The sequence below is a fragment of the Macrosteles quadrilineatus genome, unplaced genomic scaffold (genome assembly GCF_028750875.1).
Source record: "Macrosteles quadrilineatus isolate MER2022 unplaced genomic scaffold, UCM_ALF_1.0 Scaffold_1__1_contigs__length_201487025, whole genome shotgun sequence".
Lineage (NCBI taxonomy): Eukaryota > Metazoa > Arthropoda > Insecta > Hemiptera > Cicadellidae > Macrosteles > Macrosteles quadrilineatus.
The window spans coordinates 118,503,845-118,525,541 of record NW_026542594.1 but is presented as its reverse complement, the minus strand read 5'-3'; the positions used below and the strand labels follow the sequence as shown (position 1 = coordinate 118,525,541).

Here is a 21,697-nt window from a genome sequence, read left to right as displayed (position 1 = left end):
TAATGATAGCCGGGCATATGCACTTCCACCGGTAATAATTGTTTTGGCTGAATTTTGTTCCAGGTCCACATGCACTTCCACCGGTCATAATTTTTTCGGCCGAATTTTGTTCCAGGTCCACAGTAATGATAGGCGGGCATATGCACTTCCACCGGTAATAATTGTTTTGGCTGAATTTTGTTCCAGGTCCACAGTAATGATAGCCCGCGCATATGCACTTCCACCGGTCATAATTTTTTCGGCCGAATTTTGTTCCAGGTCCACAGTAATGATAGCCCAGGCATAGGCCACCAGGCATATATCACCACCGGTAATAATTTTTACTGTTGTGTTATCCAATTTTTTTTTGTTATTCGAGGTAGTCTCGGTCCCATTTTGCTCGGATAATCGGACTTCTACTGTACTGTGACGCTAAAAAAATCACGATTGCCGATCCGGACTACCGGGAGTCCGGACAAGGCCGATCCGGATGAGCGAGAGTCTACTGTATTATTTAGAAGATAAAATTAGCAGTTTATTATTTATTTGGTAATTTTTACATCCACGTATACTGTAGTATACGGAGAAAGTATGTTTGATGTCAAAACGTTCGCGTTTTGAGTTCTAGGTGGAAATATCCGTTTTGTAGCCCCCTGAATCCAAAAGGAAACAAGTATTTTAGAAGTTGTGTGTGTGTGTGAGTTTGGGTGTGCGTGTGTGTCTTTGCGTAAAATTAAATTACGGCCAGAAACATTTTATTAAAATTTAGCATGTTATGGTCGTTTCAACTCTAAACCCAATGATACAACCTCCAACGCTGTAAACATTACAGTACTGGTAGGTCACAGTTATCGACGACTCGACTTTGGAAGTAGCCTTCCTGGAGGTGAAATCGGGCGAGTACCCGTAAGCTCACGGAGACACTCTAGAGGAATGTAACTTTCCGCAGTGTGAGGGCAATGGCTGGGCGCACTCCATCAGCCAATCCCTGTCTCTGAGACCGGAAGGTATGGTTATCTAGAGTGTGGGGGGTTCTCCCTGGAACCTCAATTGAGCTAAGGGTGTCGCCACCTTTGGTGGATTGGTTCATCCGGGTGGGACCCACTTCTATTCCTGCCTCCTTTTGGGAAACCCTGATGGCCTAGCAGTGATGTTGGGTTAGATGGGCAAACGAAGTAGGGTGCTGGGTTCAAGCCCGCTGGGGGTGTTCGGGATCTATCGCCTTTGTCACCTCTAGTTTCCCAGCAACTGGGTAAGGCCTATATCGGGTAGTGGTGGTAACAGGTGGTTGGGGTTCACCCGGCAGCTTGCTGGCGGTCCCCTTCTTCCTGGCTTTGATGGCGGGTTCTGCCTGTTAGGGATTAGATAGGTCCCGAGTGTTGCTTGCACTAAATGCGTCAGGGCATTCCACTATGGTTCTTCAGGGTGTCGTACCTGGGGGAACCCAGGTGGAGTGGGCGCTTGACCAAGTAGTCGGTATCCCTGGTAAGGATTGAGGGGCAACCCTCTTTCCGATGGGAGTTGCCGTTGGCAGCCGATGAGCTTGATGGCCTTAAGTCATCCACCTCACGGTGTGCTCAGGGTTGGTGCGTAAGCTCCGGCCTACGCCATGGGGCGTTGAGGATATGGGGGTTGTAGGAGTCGAGGTTGTGTTAAGGATATCCGTGTACCGGGTAGTCGTCGGGGAGCTTTGGTTCTCTCAACAAAAAAAATTTAAATGAAATTAAAAAGTACCAGTATAAAAGTTGCAATTTACGTGATTTTCTCCATAAAATATCATAGTTACGGCAAACGGTATCAGCCATCTGACATACTTCCTTCCATTAGCTCGTCATGGGCAAGCTATTGGAAGGAAGTATGCCAGATGGCTGATACTGTTTGCCGTTTATTGCATATTTTTTGTAAAATTAAATACCCCCACCGCAGCAAACCTGCAGACTAAGCGAATTTCCATTTGCCTGATTGGATTTACACTAAAATGTCTCCTTAAAAATATCACATTTATTCCCTATTAAAATAACAATAGTTAAACGAGTACTTAGGTTTGCTGCAACAGGGAGGGTAAAAAGGTGTTTTTTTTTGTAAAATGTTAATAGTTTAGTATGAAATGAATGCATTTCCCAAATTTGATCAAAATATGATCATAAACAAGCAAACTACAACAGTTTACTTATTCTACATAAGAATAACATGAGAATATTAAATTTACAGTAACCATTAGGCGCATAATAACGCTTCAATATAGGCCTACTAAATTATTTGTTTTTTTAAGCTCTACAAAATGGTTTGGAAAGAAAATGCTAAATTTTAAGTTTTTAGGGTCAAAAATGGGAAAAACCAATTTTTGCCCCATAAAACCCCCCATTAACTCCTGTTCCCATAGTCCGATCATGCTGGTTCGCGAACTCTTTCGAATAAACGTAGGTTTACACGTTTGTACCAAATTTCATCAAAATCGGATGATTTTTGCTTGAGTTATCGCGCTATATATATAGGGCCTATATATGAATTTGAACGGATGGTGTTTTTGGTCTCTAGGGACCTCAAAACGAAAAAGTAAATCAGTCCCGGGTCCAGGTCTTACCATGAGTACTACGGTAATAGCTTATTCCCTATAGGGGAAATTCGCTAAAAGGGTCAACAGTCTTAAGTTGGGTACAAGCAGCAGAATCACAGCGGCATATCAGTGCTTCACAGTAGACCCCCGACACAATTGAAGCAGTGTACTGGAGAAACCAAAGTGATGTTAGTGGTGTAGCTGCGTTTAGTCAAAACACACTAGCCAGATTAATTTTTAAGCTAATCCAAGTCTAAAAGCACCAGTGATTGGGCACAAAGTCAGAAAATCAAGCGGTGCCATGCTTTATTCTTGCAATCACAGAAAGCGTCCAAGATTGAACGGTAAAGAATTTCTAAAATTGCTGTGATTACAACAATTCACAACGTACCACCACAGTAGACTCACCATACCACCAGTGGTACTGGTAAATACTAGGCTAGATGATCAAGATAATTAACTGTGAATCTACGGTTTATCAAGAATCAATACACAGTATTTCCTCGATAGGCCAAAATACTATGAGTAGACCTATATCCTATCAAAAGTTTTATGGAATTAAGTATCACAATTAAGCCCATCCCTATTTGTAAGGTCTGGCCTTCACGGCTTAGGCCCAGCACACACGGTGTGACTGTTTTACAATTGTCGTTGCAAACCAGTTGCGCGTGCAACTGTTTTGTGACCTCGGCAATGTATTGCAGTGGGGAGGCGCACACAAAGCAACTGGTTGTATGCGATTTCAAAAAATGTTTGAAACCAGTCACATACAACCGTGGGCCCGACGTTGCAGTTGCGTTGCACCAGACCACCGGGGGTTTTTGTGGTGTTTGGTGGTAATTTTGGTGGTATTTTGAGGCCGTAGTGTTCTTAGTGATTATAATTTCCTATACGACTAGCTCTAGCTTCTACAAACAGCCTAGTACTAACATTCTTGCTCAAATCAGGGGGAACCCAATGCTCTCTCAGTCCCCTTCGCTGTCTTCAGTATTGATAATAGCCAATAACGTCTTCTTCGTCCGAGTCTGACGTAGAAAGCGCACTTAAGGCCTTAAAACAATTTAACTGCACTAAATTGACACTACACTGATTGCACAATAGACGCAACTGTAGTTAAAAACAGTTACACCGTGTGCGGACAGAAGCTTTCTTTCAGTTACAAACTGGTTTCAGACGCAACTGGTTTGCAACAGTTGTTGTAAAATAGTCACACCGTGTGCGCTGGCTGGGCCTTAGGCTATTTCAGGTTTTTTTTCAAGTTTGACCAAATTCATTGCTCATTCACGGTTTTACAGTTAAGTAAGTAGGCCTACCATTTTTCAAATAAGCTTAGGGCCTTCTAGTACTTGAATACAATTTATGATTTTTGAATATGGTAGGAATAAATTAGAATAGGGATGTTGCAATACTATCGATACCAGTAGGTATCGATACTTTTATTGCGATACTGCTGGTATCGTATCGGTATCGGTTGTTCCGATATTTACTTGGTATCGATACCAAGAGGCCAGTATCGTATCGTAAGTATCGGAAGGTAATTTCTGACAAATCTGAGTAAAATAGCCACGCTCTTGTCTTCTGAGCGGTTATTTTCCAAGGCTGGAGCAACAGTGACCCAAAAAAGAAACAAACTTTAACCCAATTAAATATTTTTTTTATCTAGCTTGTCTGATATGAGGTTTGAGTAAATTATGATTCACTATTCATTCATAGAACTTTACATAACTATAAGTAAAACCATTGACTATATATACCTACAGACGTATATTTAGTCAATGATACAACTTAAGGGTTTGGTTGCAGAGTTATTTTTATTACAAGTCAATGTTAGCAAAAGCAACGTTGTGTTAGGCAAATAAAATGAAACCATGGACTCTTTAACATCAAATAAACTAAAAAGATGGTACTTAAAGTTATTTAACTAAAAAAACTTTTTTTAAAATTTAGGCTGATGGTAAACACGAATGTGTTACATTGGTATTTTAATAACATTGTCTATTGAAAAGATAAATTATATAGGCCTAGAACATAAGGTAAGCTTAGGCCTACTTGAACTTTTACTTGAAGGTAAAATTGAAAACAAAGGTTGGCTATGTTTGGTTAATTTTAGAATTTTATCAATGTTTTACATATTTAGGTAGTTTTTAGCAGCTTGAATTCGAATCTTATATTGGCTGCACTGTACTGGAACGAGTGAACTTTAATCGAAGATCAGTGAATCAGGATATGATGTCACTGGTATCGAATGGATACGATACTGACGGTATCGATACTTTAGTTCCGATACTGAGCCGTTATCAATACTTTTTTGCGATACGGTATCGATACCAATTATCGGAAAGACAGTGGTATCGCAACATCCCTAAATTAGAACAGGTTCAGTAAGCTTTGAACTTAAATAAATACATTTTTACCTGGAAATTAAGAAATCTTACCTTAATTGGTTCATCAAGAGATTTCCCTGAATCATCGACACCATTTTCAGATGTAGATTTAACACTGGTTGAGTTCTTCCTGGACCCTAGCCTTGAACTTGCTCTTGTAGTTCTGGTTTTAGTAATTTCTGTTAACAAGGAATGCAACAGTTAAACCACGAGGACTAAAAAGTAAAATGATTAATAGTTTTACTTAAAACTAAGTTAAAAAAATGTTTGGTTAAGTGAATGGGGGAAACAGTATCTGACTCCAAGGATTATCAAACAAAATAAAAGTATTGATTTGATCAATAACCAAACTTAAACTTACCGGTACCCAAACTTTCAATATTGATTGTAACAATCAATAATACTATGGTGCCAGACAGTTTTGCTTTTTTTACGAGGGCAGATTTTTAAGTCAGGGCCGTTTTTACGTCATAAATCCGTAGCTGCAACAAGCTTTCTCGCCGCTTGCTGGCATCATTTGTGAACAGATCATTGCTACAATTTCCAGCTCTGTTACTATGTATGCTTCGCTGTGTGTTTTTAAATATGTTAAAGCCATCGAATCTCCCGCTACAGTAATGCGAGAAAAGGTCAGTACTTAATACGATTACAATAAACATATCCAATGCCGACATCCATTGCCAGATGACTGAAGGCTTTGGCTCTAATGCAATGAGTGAGGGTTAAGTGTGGAAATGGGTTATGGAGTGTAAAAACGGCCGTGAAATCCTTTTTCCTGTTGTGGTCTTCTGTGAGAAGTCTGGATGCTCACAAAAACACACAATTCCTTCCTATATGCCTATGACATTTTCACGGCCATTTGTAAACTCAAGTTTCTCAAAAAACTTCAGTCAAGTGGCGATGAATGTCAGCATTGGATATGTTCCTAGTAGTAAAAAACGTATTTAACCAACCTTAATTCTACACAATTAATACACAATAACAGTCCTAAAAACCCACCGCTCATATTTTATTACTCTTTTAGTTATTCTTAGAATAAAATTGTGTAGGTCTACAGAAGTTGGATATTGAAGTAGCCTATTAGAGGAAGTTTGGTTAGGTTAGGCTATTTTCCGGATAGATTTTTTGTTGAATTTTCTTATCTGTGGAACATTTATGCCTAATTCCTCAATACAGTCTTCTCTTGGTAATTTAAACACTTAATACATCAAAACTTACAAAAATTAAACATTTAAAAGGTCAGTCCTTGTAATATTTCAAAGTTTTTCCATGCATTTTGATACACTTGGTAATTCAAAGTCCAAGCAGAGGGCAGGCCGGTTTGAAGCACGCAGTAATTCTAATTTTTTTTGGCAAAATACTCTATAGGCCAATTCGAAGGGAGTCATTCCTTCATGTCATAATAAGAAACTATACATCCCATTAGCACAGTGGTTCGTCTTCAATCATGTCATTGATGACGCAAGGATCATGGCTAAAAGCAAACAAAAATAACAGATTTGTTGTAACTAGGCCTAACTGAAACAATAAGCTGTTGTTTGTAGTAAAGTAATTAAAATAAGCTGTTTAATGTTCTGTGCCTTATATAATACAATGTTTACTTACAAAATTAACTTTTAGTACCTAGCCTAGTTATACCGGTTTATTTTTCTTCCATTAAATTGAACCACTTGATAATTCAAATTTATTTGCTTGGCCCACCAAGAGTCTCCTGTACGTACAAGTTATAGCCTACAATTTTTACACAAACTCAATACCTCAGGAATCATGATTTTTCATACACGATTATTCTGGGCCATTCATATTTCCAGATCTTGTGCAAGCTTCAACACCAAGTCTTTGCGGTCTCACAGCCGTTTTAGAAAAGTTCCCCTCAACTCGAATGGCCAGCTCTGCTGGACATAACTATGTTCTACACCAGCTCGTCATTGTTTACGTAGCGCCATGCCTCTAAGGTCGTATGGCCAGCACTGCTGGCCACTAGTGATTTCGTAAGGTTGTCCGGGCAGCATAGTTGGCCATTCGACAAACTTTTTTATAAGTGGTTTAGTATTTCTCTGGTTGATTGCACCACTAAATAGAGACAATACTCCAATTAAAATTTTAGTTTGTAAGGTTTCCAGCCCTGTGTTTAAAGCTAAATTTTCACGGTAAAATAACCTCAACTCTGAGTGTATTACTGTGATGTTGCCATGTGAAGTGGAGGTCTAATACGATGTTACAATACCAGCGTAAAATTTTTTTGTGTAAAATGGATGACTGTGATAAGTTAGGTTTTTAGATAAATCGGACAATATAAGACATGAACTAGACAATGAAGATTCTCTGTCTGAAATTGATAGTGTTCATTCAAGTGACATTGGTTTGGAAGTAGTTGAAGAGTTAGAAGAAGAATTACAAACTGAGTTGGAAATTTAACTAGAATGTCTAAAAAGAGATAAAAATTATTCATTTTTAGAGGATAATTTAAATGTAGAAGATTATTTTAGTGAAAATGAGATACAACACGTTGAAGAAAATCATTCGAACAAATCAATGATCCAGATCTAAGTAAAAATGACAGCTGTTGGAAGAAAGTGGTTTGAGAGAATGGTGTAACAGTGACGTTAAGTTTTGATTTGAATTTGTTTATGTTAATGAAAGTGGCTTTTCATACTAGATAACCTGTTGCTCAAAATTGAGCAAAACTGCAACTTTTATAAAATAATTGAAGAGCAAAAAACATAAACAGCAAAACCTAAATCATAGAGTCACTCTAAAGTAATTTCTACGACTAAGAAATGTTAAAAAAATTATGATGAAAAAATTATAAAAGTAATCTACGGTACAATATTTAAATCTATAGATCCTTTCTCATAATGCTTTGGTTATCTCTTATGTAGGCTACTGCAGGCGGGTGCCCTCTACCAGAACGTAGATGTCAAACACACACTGTAAAGTGAGCTTTACAGACCTAATGCAGCAATCTTAATCCTTCTCTTGACGCCAACCAGTACGAACATTTTTTAGCATTGTTAAATTATTTGTACGATATGTTCAGTTTTAGGCGTGTTTAAATTAGGTGCCCCAACCAAAGTCTCCGGTTGGGAACGTAAGAGTGGATTTAATGACGTATCTAGAACGGATTCACGTTTAACACCATTAGTTTTTGAAAACAAAATAAAAACAAAGATTTATTTGGCCAGGTTTTCAGGTGCTCTGTTTTCAGCCTTAAAAAAGCTGCGACATCTATACAGGTACGGTAGCGTCATTGTAGCGAGGGAAGTCACTTTTTTTGTCTCTTACTATGCACATAAGATCTGTGCATATACAGGATCATGATCTTCTTGAGGAATTATATTACCTACTCGGTGGTAAAACTTGTCATGGATCTTGAAAATTGTAGATCCTCTGTGTGACCCTCTTGTCAAAATGAGCTTCAGAGCTGACCATGGCGAAGGCGGAATTGAATTGACGAATTTTATCCAGATAATTTCTGGATCCAAGCCTCACAGCCCGATTTTCAGATTGGGAGTTTCCAATAAGTTCCTGAAAGTATGGTGAATTCCGCAAATGAGGTAAACGAACCTTTTGCCTTTCATTTATGGCAACAAAGAGTACAAATTGAATTGTCTCGGCCAGTCTTTTCTTGCTTAAAATGTTTAGCCACAACAATGTAAACATTTAACGTTCATTTGTCCGAGATTGGATGTATATCACCACGGCGGTACTGCCACTCTGTATCCGTCAAATTGGTAGGTTGATGCAAGCGGTCACGTTTGTGTTCCCTCCAGCAACTCAAAGTTCTTCATCTTACTGGTGGCATTTAATTTTAAATTTTGATAATATACGAAAGTTAACCAATCAACAGAAAACACTGCAAAGGAATGTGGATACACATTGTAAATATAACATGATTATATGGTAATGGAACGGGTAACTGCACTGTGAATAATCACTTTCAAACATTCACTTAATCATACCAAACTGTAACCAAAACTACGGTACATGATAATTCAGTAAAATACGATGTAAGGTAAATCAATTCAACTATAAACTATTTGTTCTCAGGTTTTGCTAGGAAACTCTTTATTTATGAACCAGACTTTAGTTAAAAGATGTTTAAATAAAAATATAAAATTACGGCTTTGCCCTGGAAGTAGGAAGTCCTGCATTCTGTGGCTAAACTTAAAAACTATTTCAAACTACATCCATATGTTTAATTGTAAACAAAGGGAATTGAGTTTGATGGTTTGATATGTCAACAGATAGCGCCACCGTTCCCAAACTTTAGCCCTGAACTGTAGGTACTTAAGTGACGCTCTTTCATAATATTCTGAGACGTATTTGCACATCTACGTGAAAATACCTTTAATTTGGCACCTCAAACGTTAAAATCCGTCAAGCCGTTATCGAGTTATGACTGTGAAAAGAAAACTGCTTTCGTATTAATATAGGCCTATAGATACGGTAATAAGTTATATAAAAAATAACTCAAAATACTACCACGCTTAAGTTTTGCCACGTCACATGTTTAACATTCAGAAAAAAACACGGCTTAATTTTTTTTATAGCCTACATCAAACACAAGATTACTTAATTATCCAATAATTTGTGATGAAACCCCTTTGGAATGCCTAAACTTTAACGTATTTACAATTTTGTTCAAAAAATAAATAATACAAAATTTAAAAAAACAGCTCCCAATTACCTCCGGATAGTGATGTAAAATACCCGGGTATTTAAAACTCGGGGTAAATACCCTGGGTATTTACCCGGGTAAATACCCAAAATCCATAAATACCCGGGTATTTCGGGTATTTATGAAACGATTGAAATTCATTTATATTTACCCCTAAATATGTTTCTATAACACATTTTACAGTAACTTGAAGCTTTACTAAGTTAAGTACCTTTTACTTAATGATTGAGCACTTTTTTTAAATAGGCCTAATACATATAGATTCTAAATAAGCATGGGGTTTCGTGTCTTAAATCGAGTACAGTAGAACCCCTCATATCCGGCCTTGGTTTTACCGGTCCTCTGTTTATCCGGCCCCTTCCAGGAAGCCAATATCAAAATTTTTTTCTCACACCTTACAGACGTTTAGATACAAGCACTAGTCTTTGTGACTGCTCAAGTCATAAAATAAATTGTTCTCATTATTTATCTGTTTGTATATACATTTATTTGCTGAGTCACTATACTCAGTTGAGCTAGTAGGCCTAACCTCTGATCAGTTGGCTGATTATTTCCAAAGTGGGTTTAGTACAGTACAATACGAGTAAATTAATTTTTGTATTTCACAAAATGGTTAAGAATGTTGAGTAGAAATGCAAACACCATTTAAGTCCTAATGATCTTTAAGTACAATTTATTGTCATTTTTACCTCCATTTAATATGTTTCGTTACCTGGAATCATAATATTTGTACATTCATTTACTTACAGTAATGACTTTAACCTACAAATATTTTTTTTCCTTTTTACAGACATGTTTATTTTTCTAAAAATGATCCCAGAACAGAATTAAATGATACTTTTGATTGCATATATTGATTACCTATTATTATTAGGTATGAATTGTCATTTTCATAGTAGGTTGGTTTATCCGGCCAAATCGTTATCCGGCCAGGGGCTTGGTCCCGTGGTGGCCGGATATGAGGGGTTCTATTTAAATTTAAATTAACTTTTAGTTAAATTTACCTAGTTAAATTTAACTTAAAAAATAGTAAATTAAAAAAAAGACTTTGGCTATTTCAATTTTTATCATTTTATAAATTTATAACCAATTAAATAACATAAACAAAATTATTTTAACTTTTAAATATCCAGGAATTGTTGGGCATTTATGATGAAATTTTTTTTATTGTAGGCCTATAGCCTAAATGGCTTGGAAGGCTAGACAGACCTAAGGCCTGATTGACATAGGCAGGATGGCAGAATAATAAAAGTAATTAAACTTTTCTGTGTTACCGCTTGGTTAGAAACAATATTTGGATAAACCTACTAGAAAAATGTATCTCCTGTTTTTTGGTCTAACTTAATAAAATTTTTAAGATCTACTGTGCTATAGATTCAAATGTTTTGTATCACAAGTTTATGAAATTAGTTTTTTTTCATACCATTGATACCAACAAAAGATCTAGAACAAAAATATTATTAAATCCTGCCATCCCACAGATTGAATTTTAATTATTTTCTTCAGTTGTTTACACATAGGCCACTAGGTTAAATTTTCCTGTCTTTCTAAATAATAATTATTACTTTGCAAATTATTTATTTTCACTTTCAATAAAATGAATTCGTCTATCTATCATAGAAATTGAAAAATTCATAAGTAGTCAGGACCAGTGCAACCATGCGACCAGGGTATTTATGCTGATTATGCTTTATGCTCAGACCTGGGTATTTATGGTGATTATACCCAGAAGTAAAATGCTAGTAGTGACCACATGAAATTTTGTTTAGCACATTTTATCATCATTTGACTATCCATACAGGGTAATAATTGCAAAAAAACATCTCAATCTTCTCTAACTTTAATAAAAATTATAAATACCCAGTTTTTGGGTATTTACCCGGGCCTGGGGTAAATACCCGGGTAAAAGCCCAATTTATATTTACCTACCCACTGGGTATTTACCCGGCCCACATCACTACCTCCGGGTCCCAATTTCCCCACTCTACCCTACCTACCGGTATTTTACTGATATGATTAAGATCCAGAGGTGGATATAACCTAATTAACGATTACTTTTATTGGAATCTTGGGAATGGCTTAGGAAGGTTTAAAATAAAAGTCCAGAAACTTCAGATTTACCGAAGTGAAGTTAACTTAGGCCTATCAGTAATTTGTAAGCAATTGAGAACGGCTTAACATGATGGTAGGACGAGCGTAACAGCTCCTGAATATTAAAATACGGTAGCCTAGCCGGAAATTATCCAAATTATAAAGGAAAAATGTAGCCTAGGCCTATCTGATTAGGCTAATAAGTTAACCCTCCAAGTGTCCAAGGTAATGGTATTAATGTCCGCCCATTTATTGCGCAATCACAGGGTTTTTATTAAAATGTAAGTACTTAGCCTATCTTAAAAATTAAAAAACAATGTAAAAAAACTTTCAACAATTTTTATGGGGTTAACATTTCTCAAAAATTATAAAATAGATGAAAAATTTTAGGCTAATATGTTTGCGCTCAATAATTTTGTATAGGCTAAAGTAGGCTAATTTATAAGTCTACAAATATTTTAAAATAGATAAGTTAGCCACTTTGTTCTAAATGTTATAAGGATTACAAAAATGTGATAATTTAAGGAAGTAAATTTGCAAATAAATAAGTTATGGGTGAAAAACAGATTTCGTACATTAAGCGTCAGCTAAGAATGCATAGCCTAACCATAGCAAGGAATCTGGCAGATAATTTACATCAATATCACTACCTACTTCTTCAGGATCATCAACCAGCCCTTCAAAATCACTTAACCCTCCGAGTGTCATGCGTCGCTGCAGCGACTCACAAACACTGTTTACGGCAAAGGCTCTATGACTGACTGAATCGGATTGAACTGGATCAAGTTAGGTATCGTTCTTTTCCTTAAAATTTAAGCTTTCTCCATAGGTCTGTCTCAGCGCTGTATGTTCTCTGAGCCGATCGTAATTGTAGCAGACAGCTGACGTGCCTAATTGTAAACAGGTTAGTTAACCTCGGACCGATGACTGATGTGTTTTATTACGTTTATCATTGTTTTAGTGTTAAAAATAAAAAGTAGTGATATACGTGGTGCATTATAAGAAGATTTAAGTGATTTTGAAGGGCTTGTTGATGATCCTGAAGAAGTAGGTAGTGATATTGATGTAAATTATCAGCCAGATTCCTAGCTATGGTTAGGCTATGCATTCTTAGCTAAACGCAATGTACTGAAATCTGTTTTTCACTCATAACTTATTTATTTGATAACTTACCTCACTATATGACTATATATTTGTAATCCTCATAAAATTTAGAACAAAGTGGCTATTTTCAAATATTTATAGGCCTATAAATTTATACAATTTCATTGAGCGCAAACTTATTTTTTTTTTGAAAATTTTCCAAAATATTTTTTTTTTTTTCACCTAAAAAATTTTTTTTTAACAAATGTTCCTTATGTTTTATATATAATATTGAAGCCCATGATTTTCCAAACAAAATGGTATATAGAACAGTATAATTAACATTGTTTTTAAGCTACTCAGATCCGTTTTAATAAAACCTTGCAAATGAGCTAAAAATAGGCAGACATTAAGGCCAAAACAAGGGACACTCGGAGGGTTAAATCTTCTTATAATGCACCACGTATAAGTTATCAATACCTACTTTTTAATTTCTAACACTAAAACAATGATAAACGTAATAAAACACATCAGTCATCAGTGCGAGGTTAACCTTGTTTACAAATGCGCACGTCAGCTGTCTGCTACAATATTTTCGGAACTAAAATGAAAAGCGTCTAGAAACAGACATCAGGAGAAAGCTTAGAATCTGCCGAAAACAACGATAGGTACCAATCTCGATCCAGTTCAATCTGATTCAGTCAGTCCCAGAGCCTTCGCTGTAAATGATGTGTGTGTGTCGCAAAAGCGACGCATAACACCACGGCAGGTATGTTGTGCGTCAATTACGCGACGCTTAACACTCGGAGGGTTGATGCGACCGGTCGCGTTATAAAATAGGCCTAGGTGTGACAGACAGAGGGTTAAGTAATAGTAAGTTAGGCCTACCCTGAGAGTAGGCTAGCTTAAGACACTACCACTACAGTACCTAGGCCTAACTGAGGCCTAGGCCTACACTTAGGTAACTAAAACACAATGGCCTAGGCCTAGGCCCCTACCTAAACTTGGTAAAAAAGGGCTAGGCCTAGTTGGAATTTAAGAATCTTTAAGAATTACCGGTATTGTAAAATTGATTGAGGCCAGATTAAAAATTTAAGAAAGTTTAATATTCTGCCTACCTTCTGGTGCCGAAGAAACCGGGATGTCCTTTTCTGACATCTCAGGAGAAATGTGTTTAGAACAGTTGAAACACGATCACGCTTTCAATGGTAGACCTTTTTTATATTATATGAAAACTATGTGATCCTCTAGCTATTTTGATTTGAACAATTGATTGGCCTACTCTTTTTTGGGAGACATAAGTTAACTCGTTAACTGATTTTACCCAAATTCCAAAGAAACACTAGTCGCACTGCACTAGCAGCACTACCTAACTAACTAAACAAACGTAAACTAGTACAGTACGGTACTGAGAAACGGAGAAACAAACGAACGCTCAAGCTCAAGGCTCAACTCCTCACTCACTGGAACACTGGAACTGGAACTGCGAGTCTGCGAAGCGAACTGAACTAGAACCAGTGTTCCCAGATTGGCCGTAGTCAAATATCGTACACGCGGTCCTAAATTATCGTATTTCACGAAAAATTATCGTACAATTTTAAATAACAATCGTAACTGGCTTGAGTATTGAAATACCTAATAGACTTATATATTTTTTTATTATAAATCTCAAAATCGCCATAAAACCATATTATTTTTAGTTTTGCACGTTGTAATCATAGTAGGTAACTGATATTATGTGAATATTTCTCAACCTCAACACAAACACTACCTACACCAGTATTTTCCTTCCACCATGCACTCACGGCCACCTTTAACTACAGGCCGCGGCCTGGTAGAATTGGCATCTCCACAAGTGGTATGTTGTTCAGTGACAGACGTCCCATAAGATAACATGGCAGACAGGTGATATCAGCTCATTAATTCGCACTTTATTGATTTCAATTTAAATTTATAAACATAAATTTATTAAAATATTGAAAAAAAGACATACAGAATTGAAAACCGAAACAATATGAATTAAAAATCTATTATGTACATTTTAAGCGGAGTCAATATTGTCATAGTCCAGTAACCAATATTTCGTTAATACACAAATACCATTAGCTGCTTCACTTCCAAACAAAACAGCTGTTACAACACCTCTTGTGATGTTGCCACTTTGAAGGCCGAGGCCTGGAGTTAAAGGCGGCCGTGCGTGCACCCGTGCACCATCGATCTCTAAAATAGAGATCGATGGCGTGTATAATTCGCCAAATGGGCGAGATTATGTACGGAAGGTCTGTTCTTATGGTAACAGACTTTCTCGTGGTGTAGGAGAAGCAGAAGAAGCGAAGCGAAGCAGAAGCATTCAAGCAGTTTAGAAGCACATTTCATGGAAATGGTTTCGTTTTAATTTTATTCATACTAACAGTTAACTTATAGTTTTCATAAGATTGATTTTTTATGTATTGATTTTTATATCCCATCTCTAATAAATACTGAGTTTTGATTTAAAACAGCAAAAATGTTTCCAAATTTTTGGGTATAACCTCCCAAACCAATTTTGTAAAAGAGTACTATTCAATTGCCCAAATTATCGTACAAATAGCATTATCGTACGGTGACGTATCGTACATCGTACGGGAGGCTAAATTATCGTACAAAACGATAATTATCGTACGTCTGAGAACACTGACTAGAACTAGTGATGTGCGAGTGCGATACGTATCGTATCGTATCGGAATATCGCGATACGCGAGGGACGATACGATATTACGATACGATATTTAAAAAACGATACGTATCGTATCGCCTAAAACGATATTTGTATTTATATCGGCACATAGAGCGATACGATTCATGTCAAAACGATATTTTAAAGCTTTTTTTGCGCAGGCCGAGCAAACTGCAAAATCTGTACTCTGTGGATGTGTAGTTTGAAATAGGAGTTTGTGACGTCTATATTTTGGTCTATATTACTCATTCGATTGTTTTTTCGATTCGATAGTTTCATTCGATTGTTTCATTCGATATATCGTTTGGTTAGTTAGGTTAGGTTAACCTTACCTAACTAACCAAACGATATATCGAATTAAACAATCGATTAATCGATATATCGATCGATATTTTCATTCGAATGAGTGTAGGACGTCAAGTAAAGTGCAGCCTATATTTTTGGTTTTTACTTGATAATGTACCAGTCCCATACCAGTCTAGTCTCCTTCAGTCCATTTTCACTAGTGTTCTATCTAGCGTCTAGATATTTTTGTTTTTTACTTGATAATGATAATGTACCAGTCCCATCCCCGTCCAGTCTCCTCCAGTCCATTTCCACTAGCGTTCTATCTAGCCTAGCAGTGCAGTGCAGAGTGTGGGAACTGTCAACTGTCTGTGGCAATTACATTACATTAATGTATCTGAAATCCTAAAATGCTATGGGAAGGAAAGGGAAACAGGTCCAAGACGTAGGGAGTTATGAAGGAAGTAGTACGGGCGAGCAGTGTGGAGTAGTGTGGGAATGGATTAATGCATCTGCAATGCAATACTAAGACTGTTTTCAGAATAAACTAACTTAATTATTTTCCCCGAGCAAAGCTCGGTCCCCAGGTACTTGTTTGCCGTTTCTAGGTTAGGTAGGGGGGGGGGGAACGATACGATACGTATCGTTTTTCGATATTTTTCGCGTATCGTGATACAGACGCCCGATTCGATACGGCGATACGATATTTTTTCCGATACGTATCGTATCGCGATACGCGTCCGTATCGCCCATCACTAAACTGAACTCAACTCCACTAGTCCACTGTCTCCACTCCACTATACGAGTCGCAGTCAGATTGGCACCATGGTGTTTTAGCACCCGGCGTCACATCGGAACCTCGTTGACATGAGGCCATGAAATATCACCCCACGTCAGCTTGGCACCACGACAGATTGGCACCACCCTTTTCTAGAGGTTCCAATCTGGTGTACTGTTACGACTGATTGGCACCTCCGCGGCCACCGTCAGCTTGGCACCGCGACAGATTGGCACCACCCCTTTCTTGAATGAGGTTTAAAAATACAACAACGCAGTTTTCTGCATGCAATATTGAGTGGAGCTGGAATATTAATCCAATCCTTCTCTAAAGTCAATCAATACTACACCTGTTCCTCGTGAATGAGATTTAACTACTTGCAGTATTCAAGTAGAGACGGTAAAATGTACAAAAAAGATAGTAAGTGGTAACCATTTACCATATTTTTTTGTGTATTTGCCGTCTTGTAACAGTATAAGCGTAAATATATATTTTTAATGTTATAAGACGTTTCTTTTATTTACTTTCCATCTAATTAACGTACATTATAAATTAAACGTTTTATTTTAATTTTAACTAAATCATAATATACAAAAATAAAATAAAACGTTAAAATGTAGTTCTTTAATTTAAAGTCAATCACTTCAACAGTCATTCTATCGATTCTTGTGTAAACCATATTATTAATACTACAAAGGGCAAACGTATCAAACTGTTACGACTTCCCGAAAGATTAGTCAAATTTTAAGTTGATTCTAAAAATATTTTAAGTTTTGGAACGGTCAGAGTGAGGCAGAGAGTCTGTCAACTATCACTTTGGCTGCCTTTTTTGAGTATTTCCAAGAAGTGCATGGTATCAATTTATAGGAAAATGATTTATTAAAAATGATTTGTCAGTGTGCTTTGGGTAACTTACTTCAAATAGGATGACGTAATTAGAATTGAGTAAATAAAACTAATTTCCATATCCAAGATATAATCCAGATATTTTGTTTTCTGATTAAGCGATAATTATTGACGATTTGTTGTTTAATTAGAACTACTGGAATTAATCACAAGTAAAAGAATCTAAAAAATCTTATTTACGTTTTCGTCAAGTAATACATAAGATAAATTAATGATGATGCTTGATGACAACTACTGTATGTGCTTGCATCGCTATGTTACGACCAAAATTATAAAAATCGGTCGGGTAGAAGAGCCAAACTAACTCGAAAAAACTAGGTGGCGTTCGCAGAAGCATCCACAAAACATACAAAATTGAGCGGAGTCATCAATGGTTCATATTATATTGTTTTTGTCATACTGCAGTGAAAACAGTCGTCATTGATGCATGCGTTGCGGGTATAAAGTAGCATTTTTACTCTTTAGGGAATGACGAGAGATAATTTCAATATAAATAGTAAAATACTAGATGTTGTAATTTATTTCTTTTAACAGTTCTTAAAACCTTTAGTTTTTTTTTAGTACAATATAATTTGTTTTAACTTAACAGCTGGTTAAATATAAAAAATATGTGTCAATAGGGTCAATCGCACCTTTAGGTGGAATACCAACACATAAACTTACATTAATTGTATTTTTTATGTTGATCAGTAACAAATCTAGGGTTAAGTTTGGTCAATTGGATGCCTTTAGTTTACACTAATTTTGTTAAACCTTTACAAAAGGAGTATACACTTAGAAATAATAACCGGGTCGGGATGCTTTAGTGGTTTTTACCAAGAACTAAGCTTACCTCAACACACCTTTATTTGCCTTTTCATATTTGACGAAGACAATTTCAAAATTTTAATCAGGGAAGCCTATTTATGACCATTAACCACAAGACCAAACACCAAAGCTACCTTAGTAAACCAGTATTTATTCACAAACAATTATATGTTTGCTGCATTATAGAGTTAAACCTCTGGAGTGAATAAATTATTTATTGAAAATAACGTCAACAGAAGCAAACGAATATAAACAAAAAACTTGTTTACACAAAAGATATCGTGTACAGGGATATTTATTCTGACACATAGAAAATATAATTCTTACAAAAATTTGTTTTACATTTGAGCGCTTTAAGGACTTATGCATGTGGTTTAAGTTTATGCATATTGTAATATGTAATATGTACTGTAATATGTGTACTTTTTTATAAACCTGAATGATCAGTTCAATGATCAGTATGGAAGATAATTAAAAGTTCAACGCGAAATGCTGGAAGACCAAATTACAATTTTTTTACCTCGAAGTACTATGTAACCTTTCCCGGGAGGCAGCAGGTGTTCAAATAGTTTCAACCCTAGGTATTCCTGAACGGACCTGATGGCATTTCCGTTCTTCCTAGGATTGTTGTTGATGGGTTTATGAAAGTATTCTAATATGTAATATAACATATATTAACCGCGACAGATTGGCACCACCCCTTTCTCGAGGTTCCAATCTGTCGTATACTGTTACGACTGATTGGCACCTCTGCGGCCGCCGTCAGCTTGTCACCACTCATTTCTCGAGGTTCCAATCTGTCGTGTACTGTTACGACTGATTGGCACCTCTGCGGCAGCCGTCAGCTTGGCACCACGATAGATTGGCACCACCCCTTTCTCCAGGTTCCAATCTGTCGTGTACTGTTACGACTGATTGGCACCTCTAGGAGCGGTGCCAATCTGTCGCGGTGCCAATCTGACGCGGTGCCAATTAGACGCGTACCCCACTATACTCACAACACCACTGACTGAGACTGACTCGAAAAAAGAAGAGAATAATTAGAAGTAGAGTTACCAAGGTTGGTACCGGATGGGCATACGGAAGGGACTAGGCCTATGGCGTAGTTCTATGACTATGGCTAACGGTGTGGTGACGTCATATCTCTAGTGGCGAATGTCTTCTCTTGAGACAACACGATTACCGTAACGAGACTATGATTCCAGCGGTGTTCGTGGCATAGTTGTTAACGTTTCGGACTGGTTTTCAGGAGATCTCCGGTTCGAAACCAGTTGTGTTCATTAAATCAAATTATAAATGCCTCAAATTCAATTTTATATTTTTTTAATTATGAAATTAAACAGTCATAAACTAACCAGACTTGCTGATAATGAAAAATCGAAAAAAAAACAGTTCTGTTCATAAAATAAAACTATAAATTGCTCAAATTTAATTTTAAAGGCCTAATGTTTTAATTATAAAATTAAAAAGTCATAACCTAACCAAACCAATCAATCTTGCTGATAATGAAAAAAATCCTAGACAAAAGTTAGTGCTATCGGAAGGATTCGAATCCGGCCCTCCCGTTTATCAACCCAGCACTCTATCCATTACGCCACCGATGACGGCAACTTGTATCGTTCCGTTCCGGTAATGGTGTTCCCTCAGCCAATCTGAAGCCTACAAATGACACTGTGGGTTGTCGTGCACACTCACGTCAATGAGCCACCACGAAAACGTGCCACCACGGCAACCCGCCACCACCAGTTTTTATCATAGGTGGCGGGTTGTCTTGAAGCTCCATATGTTTGATGACAGCAACCCGCCACCTCGCACGTATGTGAAAACGTGCCACCACGTCCACCCGCCACCAGTCTTTTACGAGGTGGCGGGTTGTCATGTACGCTCAATGTTCGGTGCCGTCAACCCGCCACCTCGCACGTAGACGTCAACCAGCCACCACGTCAACCCGCCACCACACTAAAGTGGCTGGTTGACGTGTATGAACACGTCTATGCACCACCATGACAACGTGCCACCACGACAACCCGCCACCGCACATTCATCCGAGGTGAATTGTTCCCAAGATCTGGAACCTTGAGCATATCGTACGTTTTTCATGCGACGATATTACGCAAATGGTGAATCAGTCACTCAGCTCAGACTCGGCAAGACTTCCGTGCACATTTTAACATTGCACGACATGGTGCTATACCTGATCGTAGCACGATATTGCGTTAGATACATAATGTTAACACAACTGGATCTTTGCTTAAGAAGCAACCTCCTGGATCGGCAAAGACAGAGTATCCCTGAGACAGTTAACGCGTGCGCCTTGCAACAGTTCAGAGTCGTAGCCGCTCAATTCGGAAGCGGGTATCTGCTCCCGGACTTCGCCCGTCCACTGTGAGAAAGACTTTGGTCAAAGATCTTAAATTACATCCTTTCAAGCTGGCAGTATGTCATAAATTGAGTCAAGCAGATAAGAGGTGTACATTTTTGTGACACAATGACAGCCCATACAGCTTGCATCAGTATGGAATTCCTTCGGCAAACATTCCCTACAAGAGTTATCTCATGTTTTGGTGATGTCACTTGGCCTTCTCGCTCACCGGATCTTACAATTCCAGATTTCTTTCTAAGGTGGTTTTTGAAATCTAGAGTTAACATGAACAAACCATAAACAATACAGGAACTTAAGAAGTTATCCGCCAGGAAATCAACACCATTCCTAGAGATATGTTAGTAGAATCCGTAGCAAGTTTTAAGGAACGACTTCAACACTGTATCCAAGCAGAAGGCGCCCACCTTAAGAGATGTAATTTTTAAACGCTAAATTTTAAGTAATTTTATTCTGAAATTGCATGTGGTGTACACTGTTTTTCCACTCATAAATATATTTTTCTCTGAATTGCCCGAGTACTCGTTATTTGAAAAAAAAAAACGTGTTTCTCGGTAATCACCCTGTAGATTCATAATATATATTGATAAACTAAGTATAGAATCTATAATATAAATATTTTATATGTATATTTTTCCTATTAAATAAATATTTAAAAAAAATTGTGTAGAGAATATTTTAAATATATATATATAATATTTTTGAAACTATATTATATATTTAAAGTAACAAGTTATTCAAGAACCGGAGGTTTCTTTTGATCAAGAACAAGACGAAAATGATTCTAGTGGGACATTAAGTGACAGGAATGTACCAGTTGAACATGCAAACAGTTGCAAAGACTCAAGTTCAGTGTACCTTCCAAAACGCATCCAAAGCGTATACGGCAAAGACCTTACTATCAAAGACTTACATCTCGTTTTAGGGTGGGAAGAATGTGATAATATTTTTATACATATGAACTGTTATTATTCCTTATTGTATTTATGAATTTCTTTATTGTCTCACAGTTGTTCTTTGTTTACTATTTAAATTTTGTATTTGTACAAA

The 21,697-nt window shown here is 37.1% G+C and overlaps 1 protein-coding gene across 1 annotated transcript in view; it reads right to left on the bottom strand.

Moving 5' to 3' along the window:
- The window catches only part of LOC128983896 (pre-mRNA-processing factor 39), a 91,766-nt gene extending 77,553 nt beyond the window's left edge, over positions 1 to 14,213 (bottom strand). Inside the window, exons 1-2 of the mRNA XM_054403156.1 lie at positions 13,894 to 14,213; positions 4,972 to 5,099 (exon numbers count right to left, since the gene is read on the bottom strand). Coding sequence (XP_054259131.1) covers positions 4,972 to 5,099; positions 13,894 to 13,933 — 168 coding nt within the window. The 5' untranslated portion in view covers positions 13,934 to 14,213. The remainder of the gene's footprint in view (positions 1 to 4,971; positions 5,100 to 13,893) is intronic.
- Between the last annotated feature and the right edge of the window lie 7,484 nt (positions 14,214 to 21,697).